The sequence below is a fragment of the Oryzias melastigma genome, linkage group LG6 (assembly GCF_002922805.2).
Source record: "Oryzias melastigma strain HK-1 linkage group LG6, ASM292280v2, whole genome shotgun sequence".
NCBI classification, from domain to species: Eukaryota; Metazoa; Chordata; class Actinopteri; order Beloniformes; family Adrianichthyidae; genus Oryzias; species Oryzias melastigma.
Window position 1 is genome coordinate 18,945,436 of NC_050517.1, and position 11,799 is coordinate 18,957,234.

General features: G+C 37.1%; 1 protein-coding gene across 5 annotated transcripts in view; it reads left to right on the forward strand.

The window, feature by feature from the left end:
* The window catches only part of tln2b (talin 2b), a 95,355-nt gene that overhangs the window by 35,626 nt on the left and 47,930 nt on the right, over positions 1–11,799 (forward strand). For 4 of the 5 annotated variants that reach the window (XM_024281947.2, XM_024281948.2, XM_024281949.2 and 1 more), the window contains exons 1-5: positions 4,121–4,256; positions 4,337–4,434; positions 4,641–4,770; positions 6,564–6,719; positions 7,150–7,292. In XM_024281947.2, coding sequence (XP_024137715.1) covers positions 4,121–4,256; positions 4,337–4,434; positions 4,641–4,770; positions 6,564–6,719; positions 7,150–7,292 — 663 coding nt within the window. Of the gene's footprint in view, positions 1–4,082; positions 4,257–4,336; positions 4,435–4,640; positions 4,771–6,563; positions 6,720–7,149; positions 7,293–11,799 lie in introns of those variants that run through there. The other variant, XM_024281946.2, reaches the window with a different exon arrangement.

Consider the following 11,799-nt stretch of genomic DNA (forward strand, 5'->3'; position numbering starts at 1 on the left):
AAGTGCACCTTATAGTGTATAAAATATGACACACTGAGGATTCATGCACAGAAACAGCTGATTAATTGTGAACTTAGTGTGCTCATATCACATGCGAAGAGCAAATTTAAACATTCTATAAACATTACAGAAATATAAAAGTATTAAGTCCAAGAATCTAAACTTTAAAGCCATCAACCTTGTTTGTTCCATTCAAATGTCCTTCCTGGTGATTAAAGCAAAATGCTGTGTTATCAGTAATCTGCTGTTTTTTGTGTCATTGATCAAATCTGCTAATCAATTTAAAATAAAATAATTTTTACTTTTAGAAAATACGAATCTGTGTGCTGTAGAAACCAAGTTTAGAAAAAAGCAGTACGAGCAACTTGTTTAAAATTATATCATGGATTAAATTGTGGGGAATTAATGCCACTTAGACAGAACACAATTAAGCATGTTCAGCCTCAAAGTCTCAAACGTTCCATATGGCATGCAGTGGGTTGTAAATAATAGGTAAAACAGAGTGAAATGAGCACTCCATAAACACCTGTTCAGTTTTCTTTTATGAGTCAAAAATATAAACTTTTTACCTCCTAATTATGAATGCGGTTTGAAGTAAATAAGACTAAGAAGAAAATTAATTAAAAAAAGGCAAATGTGATTTGTATTTGTCATCCATCACATCAGTCAATCCCTCCAGCCAAGTATGCAAATGAAATGATTGCCTGGCGTCTTAAATTAGAGTTTTTTTATGAATTGTTTGGCTCAAACGTTGGTTAAAGCAATCCGTGTTGAAGACTGGAGATGGGGGGGATTCAGCTACAGCATCTGTGCTGCACTACTTCTCCTTTGGGGCCTTTTGAAAGTGTGCTGCTGCAGCATGCTCAGCATCACTGGATATTTTTAGTGTAAAAAGAGGTGTTCTTTCCCCTTTTTCCAACAAGGGCAGGTATGGTTTCTATCAATGTCTGTTACCAAGATCTAAACTGAAGCAGAGCAGCCTCTTCTGCTGGATTTGCTGAGGACTTTTGAGGTTAGGGAGCTCACCAAATGCTTTTTTTAGTGTTTCGATTCTTGGACTACTTGGTCAAATAATAGCCAGAATATTAACACGACCATTGTAAAGCAGCAGAACTTAAAATAGCACAGTGGGCTCTATTATTAAGCTGTGATTAATAGTTAAATATATAAAATTAGTTGACTTATTCATTATTTTAATTATCTTCAGCTATATTAGACTCAAGATTCAGAGAATAGTTTTTGCAAAGAACCTTTTTAATAAAAGATAAATACATTTGTGGTATAAAAGGGCTTTTGAAAAAAAAATGTATTACAACTGTGTTTAAACATTTACACTACTTCCTGTAAAGAAATAAAGCAGTCTAATCTATCACTTTTTGACCTCTCATGAATATTTTAAACTTCTGTATCAGCACACCATGATCATTTTCTCCACATGAACTGACCGACGAATGGTTCAAGGATTACGGAATTAAAAAGTTCAAATTTTTTTGAAGAAACTTGGTCCTTAAAAGGCAGAGTGGATGAAAAAATGAAGGATATAAGGAGGACATTGAAAGGATGTGCAGCTGAAATAATAAAAATAAATAAAGAAATAAAAATGTACATAGTTCCTGCATAGCTGCCTCTCCCAACAGTCCTGAGATCTGCTGAGCTTTAACTTGATCCAAGCCCTCCATTCCTGCTACAGTTTCACAATAACAGCAATCCACTAGAATATGATGGGAATGCAATGCTGGACTGTGATCATGCTCAGACGTTTCCTGCAGTTGCACTGACTATTGCACTTGAGCTTTGCAGTCAGATGCAGGTGCATCACAGCTTGTTCAAATGTGTGTTTCTTGTAGAGCTGCCAGAACATCAAATCTTTTCATCCCTTTTCTGCGGTTAAATCATCCATAATTGTGGAAATAACATAAAAGTGATTCATAGTTTCTGTGACAATCAACAAAGAACTTTCTTTTTCTTTATATTTAAATCTATTGTGTTAATCTTGACACCTCTGGGGCACAAAAGATAAAAACGTAAATTTGAATTCAGGGGATTATTAAAACTTTTGTTTGATTTTGAGATTTGATGCTTTTATTTTGTTAAGTTGTGCCTCATTTTTCCAGTAGGTTTTGATGATTTTTTTTTCTAAATACTAATTTAAGGAGTTTGAATTCTTGAACCCCTCTAAATTGATCCCCCTACTCATCTGAAGGGGGCATAGGTAGGTCAAAAGGATCAAGAACAAGATCAGGAAGCTATAATGTATCTCAACTTTCCTCTCCGATTTAATCAAAATTATTTAAAGTAAGATGCTCTTTAACATCTATCTTCATCAATATTTCTTTACAAATCTAAGATGAATGAGGTGAAAATCCTCAGACTGTTGTACCTCAGATTCACCATCCAGCCACTTGCTTAATTGCTGTGTGAGCGGCTACAGCAGTAATCATAGCAGTTGTTTCTCCTTGGCTCTGTTCTCCTGCTGATAGTGTAACCACTCATTAGGGCTGCATCCTCTCCAGATGGCTCCTGCCTTCCCTGCTCTCAATTGAATTGTCCATGTTTGGACTTTCCAGCAGCTTTTTTTTATTTGTATTTTTTATTTTTAACACTTGGAGGGGTAAACAATCTTAATTCGGTGTGGGTCTCTTTTGTCATGTACTATCACTGATCCCGCCATATAAAATTACTTTTTAAGACTGCACGATTGATCTTGTAAGCATAATTAAACACAAGAACACGATTCCAGTGCAGACCGCATTAGCAGAATGTATGGCTCTCATCCTTGCTTGAGAGCAGAGCTAATGAGGAATTTGCTGCAGAGGAGTGTTTGCACAAGGATCCTGGTGAAAGACATTTTCTCTGCTACTGTAAGCGCACAGATTAGCATTATCCCTGCGGGATTCATCATGTGAGTTTTGCACGACCCCAAAGTGGTGCTAAAGATATTACAGTGAAAGTTAACCTGCATTATTGTGTGTTGAGCCGTCTGAGCTTCTCGCTGCACTCTCCGTGGTGTGGCTAGCTTCTTGGCTGGAGGGCAGCATCTGTAGATTGGGCCAAATGATAAAAACTCTGTGGGACTTTTCTGCCTGCTTGTATGGAAGAGAGTTCATGCAGCGCCATTGCATCCTCTTCTTTGTGCTGGTCTTTTCTTCCCTGTGTGGGGATAAACTCGGTGAAGAAGAGTGGCCACTGGTCCACCGTAGGTGGCCCCATTCACAACTCCGTCATTACCGCAAATGAACTTCACTCACTCTCCCTGCTATGATTCAGAAAAAAAGGAGGACTGGGTGAACTCTGAATTTTGCCACAAAAAAACTCTTTGTTTCCACATGTGGCTGAGCATTGAATGGTGTCTTGTGTGAGGGTTTGAACTTTTGCCTTTATATCTAACCAAGCAGGAAAAACCATTAAATGCTTTTGCAGTTGCTGCAGAATTGTTGCAATTGAATGTGTTGTTGATTGATTCGATAAAACTCATTGCAAATTTTCCCTCTGGAAAATTGGCGTGTCCAGTCACTTTTTTCCCTCCCTTACGATTCAAATATCCATTTGCATTTCATTCTTTCAGTGATGATGTATACTTTCCAAAATAAATGCAGCAACAGCTTTCTGAATGGGGAAAGATTTTCAGTCTATTCTGATATAAACATTTTCCCCAGAAAAATGTGATAAATAAATTTTACAACAGTAATCTATATGTAAGAGACAGAGAACGTCTTCAGTATAGGTGGTCTATTTATCACTTTCATCGCTCTCTGTATTGAAGCCAAGGTCAAGGACAAGCGGGAAAAAAAAATCCCTCTGCAGCATCAGCTCTTTCCTTTTTTTGCTCATGTGAGTCCAAGAATACGGGAATTGATTTCAGCCTAATGAGTGCCTGTGATAAAAGACCTCCAGATTTGTCCTACAATGATGTCTGCTTGCAGACTGAATGGAAATGAAGTATTTCAAAGGATTTTTTCTGTCAGTACGCTGTTATCTTTGAGGATCCACCAGATTGTCTAATCAGTTTTAACAACACAACAGTTAAAATCTGGTCATTAAATATGGTGTTTCATTGTATGATCTATTTTTGTGTCTTTCAGGTGTGTTGGTCGGTGAGACCGTTGTATTAACCACCAAGATGGTGGCCCTGTCGTTGAAGATTTGTGTGCGCCAGTGCAATGTGGTGAAGACGATGCAGTTTGAGCCGTCCACCCCAGTGTATGACGCGTGCAGGATAATCCGAGAGAGAGTTCCAGAAGCCCAAACAGGACAAGGTCGGAGAATCACTCATGAATTTCATTAACATTGCGGAAATTAATAAGCATCAAAATGTGCGTTTCGCTTTGTGTTTCAGCCTCAGATTATGGCCTGTTCCTGTCCGACGATGATCCCAGAAAGGGAATCTGGCTGGAGTCTGGGAGAACCCTGGATTACTACATGCTGCGGAATGGAGTGAGATTAAGTCATATACTCTGAGTTTAAAGCCTGTCAGAGTCACTTTACACCAGCACTTAAAGTGATTTGACTTTTCTAGTGAGACACAGGAGATTTATGTCCACTTGCATGCTGGGAGTGATGGCAGTTTGCTGTTGAAGGGGATTAGTGTAGCTGTGGATGTCACTGATGCACATGTCCCACCTCCACGCCTGTGTTTTCAGGACATCTTGGAGTATAAGAAGAAACAGAGACCACAAAAGATCAAAATGCTAGATGGTACAATTAAAACCGTCATGGTGGATGACTCAAAAACCGTTGGTGAGCTGCTCGTCACCATATGCAGTCGAATAGGTATGTATTCTTGCAAAAAGACCTGTGAAAATGTGTGTATCAAGAGTCCTTCCAAACTAAGCAACCTTTCATTTATATTCATTCTGATTCGTATGGGGTAAGATAACTCTCAAAATGAAATGCTCATAGACAAAGTTCTTCACAAATTAGTACTTTTGTAAAAAAGTTGTCTGTTGTGAATATGTCTTTTCTTCATATTGAATTCAACATTTTCCCTGTTCCATTACTGTCAAAAATACATCATGGGGCTACTGCAAATATATCAAGTTACAAAACATTGATTCAACTAAGTGCACGTGCGTCCCGAGGCTCATTTATTTAACTTAAATAGAACAAAATTCAACTTTATTGATACCACAGAGGGGAAATTAGTTTGTTACCTAACTCTGTTGAAATAAATAACAGATAATAAAACCTTTGCTTTTCCGACCGCATTTTGTTGTTCCTAAGCAACAACAGCTGATTGTGTAAACAATGCAGCCACAGACCGTTTCAGACCCAGAAGTAGTCCAAAAAGAAGTCACAGACTATTCTTCTTAGCTGCATAAAGCAACGGTTCATGTCTAAAAAAAAGTTGATAATGGGAGAAAATAAAGAAAAACAGGAAAGCTAACTCAAGGCTAAAGTTACTAGCAGCCTACTCTCGTGCCAGTTACAAAAAGCGCCACGTTACTAGAATCCAAAAAATACCCAACTTTCTTTTTTTTTTTTTTTTTTCTTGCTCAATTATGACAGCCCCAAATGTGGAATAATTGTATTACTCTTGAATTATTGTTAATTCAACTACTCTGTCTCTTGATTATGGCATCACTGTTGTTGAGACCAATGATCTACACAAAAAAATAATAAAGTAAAACTAAAAAAAATAGAAATAATAAAGTTGTTTATAAAACATGAAAAATGTTGATCAGTGCCTGATTGTGCAGAGGTGCTTCTCTTCCTGATGTTCTATCTAGCCCTTATGCTACCCTAGGCATGGTGACATGGGGAGTGGGGTCATCTGGACCCCACAAGACAGCGCGCTGACCTTTTTTTTTCAAGGATTTTTTATATCTTCACTGGTGTCTGTGGCAGACATAAAATCCTGTCCACCTTTGTCATGGGAGGGATCACACATCAATATAAGGGTGGGGTCGTCTGGACCCCATAAGATAGCACATGGGCTATGGTAGTTGGTACGCCTGTGCACTTTGTTGAATAATGTTTTGTGACTTGATATGCATGCTTATGACCCAGTGATGTAATTTTAAAAGGTGGAATTTTGTATTTAAGACAAAAAAAAAGTTAAACCAAATGTTGTTGTTGTGTTTTTTTTTTTTGTTAAAGAGCATTTTGACAGTAATCTCACCCCATACTTGTCATGTTTGCATGCTTGTTAAAGCTGCAATTAGGTTTTATTTAGAGAATGGTTGACATGATATTTAAAATAAGACAAACTTGTTTTGTTTCCCTTCCTGGTTCAGATGTTCTTTTTACAGAGGTGTTCCCTAAACTTCATTTATAATGGTCTGTTAAGAGGCCTAATTGCCCGAGGATGAGGAGGATGTGTGTCTGACAGATAACTTTATTGGGAAATTGTGTATTTAGAGTGGGGCTTTCTGCTTGGCTTCCTCTCCTCTTTACCTCCCATTTTAGCAGCTGGCTCCGCACCAGCTTTCCTTCACTTCTGTTTCGAATCAGATAGAAAGAGATAAAAACAAAAAGAGTGCAGCAGACCTGCAGGGCTTTCTGTGATGGTTTCAGCTGAATGTAAAGCTTAGTTGCCAACATGAAGTTTTTGGGTAACTTTTCAGGAATCACCAACTATGAGGAGTACTCCGTCATTCAAGAGGTGACAGAAGACAAGAAGGAGGACGGGATGGGAACTCTGAGGAAAGACAGAACCCTTCTGTTACGAGACGAGAGGAAAATGGAAAAGCTCAAAGCCAAACTCCATACTGATGATGACTGTGAGTGCAAGCTTTGCAAAAGCCTTATTGATGCCTGTATGGATCCTCTTGGATCACGCTCCTATTTCTTGTTTTCCCAACATCATTATCTCGACGTGCTCTATCACTCAAGACTAATTTATTGCAGTGACGTCTAAAAGTTTAATGCAGTTATCTTTGCTATTTTGTTGCCCTAGGCAAATTCGAGGCATGCAAATATATCAGTCACCCCCCCAAACTTTGGCAGAGAACAAGCTTTCTCTCTGTAGAAAAGAATTGGCCTGTCAAGATTTTACTCTCAACATGATAAGTTTGGGAGAATGTGTGTCCAAGCTGAACTGCTTAGGTGTCGGGTTCATTTTATCAGTGCTGTCTTCTGCTGGTAACATTTCTGTAAGCATGTATGCATTCATGGATATGAAGTGACAGGATGTGTATGCTGATCATGCAGTGAACTGGTTGGATCACAGCAGGACGTTCAGGGAGCAGGGAGTGGAGGAAAGTGAGACGCTGTTGCTCCGCCGCAAGTTCTTCTATTCAGACCAGAACGTGGACTCACGGGACCCTGTCCAGCTAAACCTGCTCTATGTTCAGGTAAATAACAACGTTAAAGCAATATAATTTGTAATCATTTAATGTTGTTTTAACCCTAGTCTGGGACTTTTTTGAGTGTTTTACTACTTAACACATTTTGCTCTAATAATTTTCCTTTAAAGCAGTTTTTAGGATTGAGATTTTTGTTATGCTTCCTTTTACAGTAAGTTACTTACAAGGTATTTAAATTGTATTTACACGGTACTTCTTAGGTACCTACTGGGTACTTACAGGGTATTTACATGGTACTTTTTAATGGAACCTACTGGGTACTTAGTACTTTTTTGTACAACTGCTCAGCAACTCCTTTTAAATGATAAGTACCACAAAACACACAATAACTTAACATGTAAAATTCACATACAATAAATGTTACTTTCTGTGTACTTAATCTGCCATCGTTAAAAATTAGTACCACAAAAAACACAATAAGTACCATGAAATTACCTGTCTTCTCACATATGGTGAGTATCATGAAACACATATAAATTTGCTAAGTAAGTAGAAAGTAAATTCTGGGTCATTTTTCATAGTACCCCAAGGTAGTTTCTGTTTACCCACTATCTTGTTACACACTGTAAATACAATGAAACAAACAAGAAGTAAATTCAATGTACTTTATTTGTACTTACCTTGTGGTAAGTACTACAAAAGAAACATTAAAATGGAAATACCCACGTACTAAAAGGTACCGCACAAGTATAAACCAAGTAGAAACACATACATACACAGCAAGTACCATGTAAGTGCCAAGTATGTACAAAAAAGTACCATGTGCGTACCCAGTAGATCCCATTAAAAGTACCATGTCAATGCCATTAAATACCCTTTAAGTGTATGTAAAAGGAAGGGTTATTTAGATTGGATATCAATTATCGATATTGATTTTTTTTTTAGTTTGTCTTTTTTTTACAAATATATTTTTTACTACGATTCGACATTAAAACTGACACAGTGCAAAAACACAATTTAAAGTAGTAAATTTTGTAATGTATGTACAGCAAAAAAAGTTAAACAGTTTTTATGTTTTATGACAAACACAAAAAGTCTACAGGCAAAAGAAAAATGTATAAATCCAAAAACAAGGTAAATACAAGGTCAAAAATGGTTCAAATGAATTAAGAAAAACAAGCAAACTCCCTAAACTATTTACAATGTTCAAATTATTTATTTGTTGCACTGCGCAAAGCAGTTTTTATCTACTACAACCTCACAAAGCCACATCAGAGATCTTCCATTTACATGTTGTCAAAACTTGTGTTAAACCCCAAATGTCAAAATTAGTAATCTTTTTGAAACCTTAAGGCTATATTTTAGAAAAAACTATATTTTCCTGTCTTTGAAAACAATCAGAGTGATTGGCTCACGCAGACTACTCAGAGTTTAACAGCCCAATCAAGAAACTGTCATTGAATTCTTTCCATATGCTTATTGCCTTGGGTGAGTAATGCACACAATCAATAAAAAAAAGGTTGAAAATGTGATGCCAAAACAATTCATGTATATTTTAAAAGGATCTCTGACCATGATTATTAAGCTTTCTTTATGGCATATACATTAAAGTAATCATCTATAAATGTACTTTTGATAATGATCTTGATTATTGTGTTGTTTACTTTCACTTTAGATCTAAGTTAAACCCAAATGATCTTATGGTTATGTTCACCAATAGACTGTACCAACTCCCCCCAACAATTAGAATGCTCCTCTTAGCATTATTTAGGAGGATTTTGATGCAATCAAAGACTTGATTTTATGTCAGAGATGTAATGGAGCTGAGCCCATTTCAAAACCTTTCCCTGGTTATTGTGCAAACCCCAACAGGTGACTAAGAGGTTATTTATAGTGAAGGAAATACCATAACAATACATGTTTTTATACTGTATTTGACATTTTCAGACGGTTACATAAAAAACCACAATAATAAAAAGGAATACATGAGAAAACATCGATGTTAAATTTGTTTAGATCTGATAAGATTTTTTTTAAACCTTGTGTGCATAAATCATTGAAAAATCTAGTAATTTCTTTCTTTTTCTTGAGTAAAGTCAAGTTTCTCTATAAAATCACTCGGTGAACAGGCTTCTGTAGTCCGTCCTTGGACTCAGATAACCACTTTTATGCACATTTATGGTTAAACTAGCCACCTTTCTCTGAAGGACTTATAGTTAATCTTTTCTTTTCATTCAGTGTTTGTATTTCTATCAGTATATTCATCTGAGGTGATGATGTATACGACGACATCAATACACATCCTTCACCTTTTGAACTTTCAGGCAGAATAATTCAGCCCTGATGCTGTTGAAAGTTAGAAAACATTAGTAAAATGGGATGAAGTTGTGAGGAAATTTCTATTCTATCATGATGTTATTTGTAGTGTTTCTTATTTATATTGTAATCATATCGAATTCCTTGTTTAACCAGCACACGCTTGGTTAAAGGGTAGTGATGAGCTGCAAGGAGCTGGAGGTGGAAGATTCTCTCGGTGTGAATCATCTGCTCTGTTAACACATTCTGCCTTCTCCGGTGCCCATTAACTCTGACTGTGTGCTGTGGAGCTGACAGGTCACTGTCCTTTTAATATCCTGTCTGACTGATTTGGATATTTCTGTTCTCACATGCAGCACTGTGGTGTGTTGCTCAGAGAAAAGTGTGCTTAAGTGATAATATGGCTGTTTTGTGTGAGATACCGCCAAAGCGTGGGAAGGAGCGCGGTGTTATTGCACTTGCAGAAATGATTGCAAATATTATTTTTAAAATGAAATTGTTGGATGCACACCCACACAAAAAAGCAATATTTCTTTAAAAATTCAATTTAGATGTTCTCTAGTTATAAAAACTGCACATAAATAGTTGTTTATGTTTTTCATCCCTGCTGCTTTTAGAGTTCTTGACTGTGCTCATAAAAAGACTATCCACCCTTCCTGCTCCTGATGCTCTCCTCCCTTCTATCTGTGTTTTTTTTCTCTATTTTCCCTCACCCTCCATTTCCTTCCCTTCAAATCCTGCCTGTCTCCACTCCCTCTTCATCTCTCACACACTCTGACACAGTCACACACATCTCCCCTCACACATTACGGCACTGTGCATATCACCGTCCCCTCTCAACACAGGCTCATATTTCCTTTCACAATAACAGCTCCGCCCCCCGTGCCCTCGCCCTCCCCCATCTATCTTTTCCTCATTCTGTCTCTCGGATTGTTGCACAGATCACAGAGGCTCTTCACTGAGCGGGAGCTCTAATTTGTCACTGTGTTAAAAGGGCCAAACTGAGCCAGAGGAAAGATCTTTCACAGAGCAGAGTAAACCTCTGGCTCTTTTTCTGTTTCTCTCTTTTTTTTGTCCATCCATTTGTTGTTAAGCGTCTCTAACTTTGAATTCCAGTCAGTTGGAGAAGCCAGACTTCAGCTTGTTGTCATGCCTTTTTGAAGTCATTCGCTTTTTGTCATTTTCTCTGAAAATGAAGCATCATCCATGTGGATCAGTCACCTGCTAAATCACCTGACTTACATGTTAATGTTAATAAACTACTTTGTGATTTTAAATAAGTAATAAAAAATGTGTTTTTTGCATTTTAGCATGTTCTTGTAGTATTTTCTCATGATAGAAGACACATTTAAAGAAAATAAAGATTAAAACTGTCTCTGGGTATTTTTTTATTTAAATGATGAGGAATCAGAAGCAGATCACTTCAAAAAAAGCTTGTATTTGTTGCTCTGATCCATCCACTTGCAGACAAATAGATCCATTGACGTGTTCATTTTCCTCATCTGAGCTGGCGTCTGGATCAAGATTTTACGTCTGGATAGCTCTGATACTGCACTTCATTTTTGTTGCACTGGTAATGTTAGGTTGGGGGTGTGAGGGGCTATAAGCTTGCAGAAGAGCATGTAAACAAAGGGATGATGGGAAATGGGGGCAGGCTTACTTCTGCTGAACTTCTCCGAAAACGTTCTCCTAGAAAACTACACAGGTTTTATGACTAATCATAACCAAAAGACCACCGGAAAGACTTTTGAAATAGATCGAAAGATGATCAGAGTTAGACTTATTAATCCCTTAAAAAAGTTGTAGATTTTCTTATTTATTCATTCATGTATAAATATCCTATTTTGGGTTGCTGTCTTCATTATTCACTGAGTTGATTTTTCACTTGTGTGAGGTCCTAAATGTCAGGTATGCAATAATTCACTTAACCCACGATTCGGTTCAAACCTTAATATTTTGGTCATGGTTTTGTTTCGGTTCGACATGATTTGTGTATTAAAAAACTAGAAAAATCCTCCTAAATTTGCTAATAATAATAAACCTTTAGTCAGCCTATATTAGGCCTGATGAAATAAAGTGAAACAAATCCTTGTTGATTGGGTTTCCTCCTTTTTTCCTTTTAAATTTATCCTTAAATTTAGCACAACACAAGTTTGATACTTTAAACATGCTTATATGCACTAAAAATTGAACTATTCACACTCGATTCACTTTAATGGTTTAACATATAGTTAGTTTG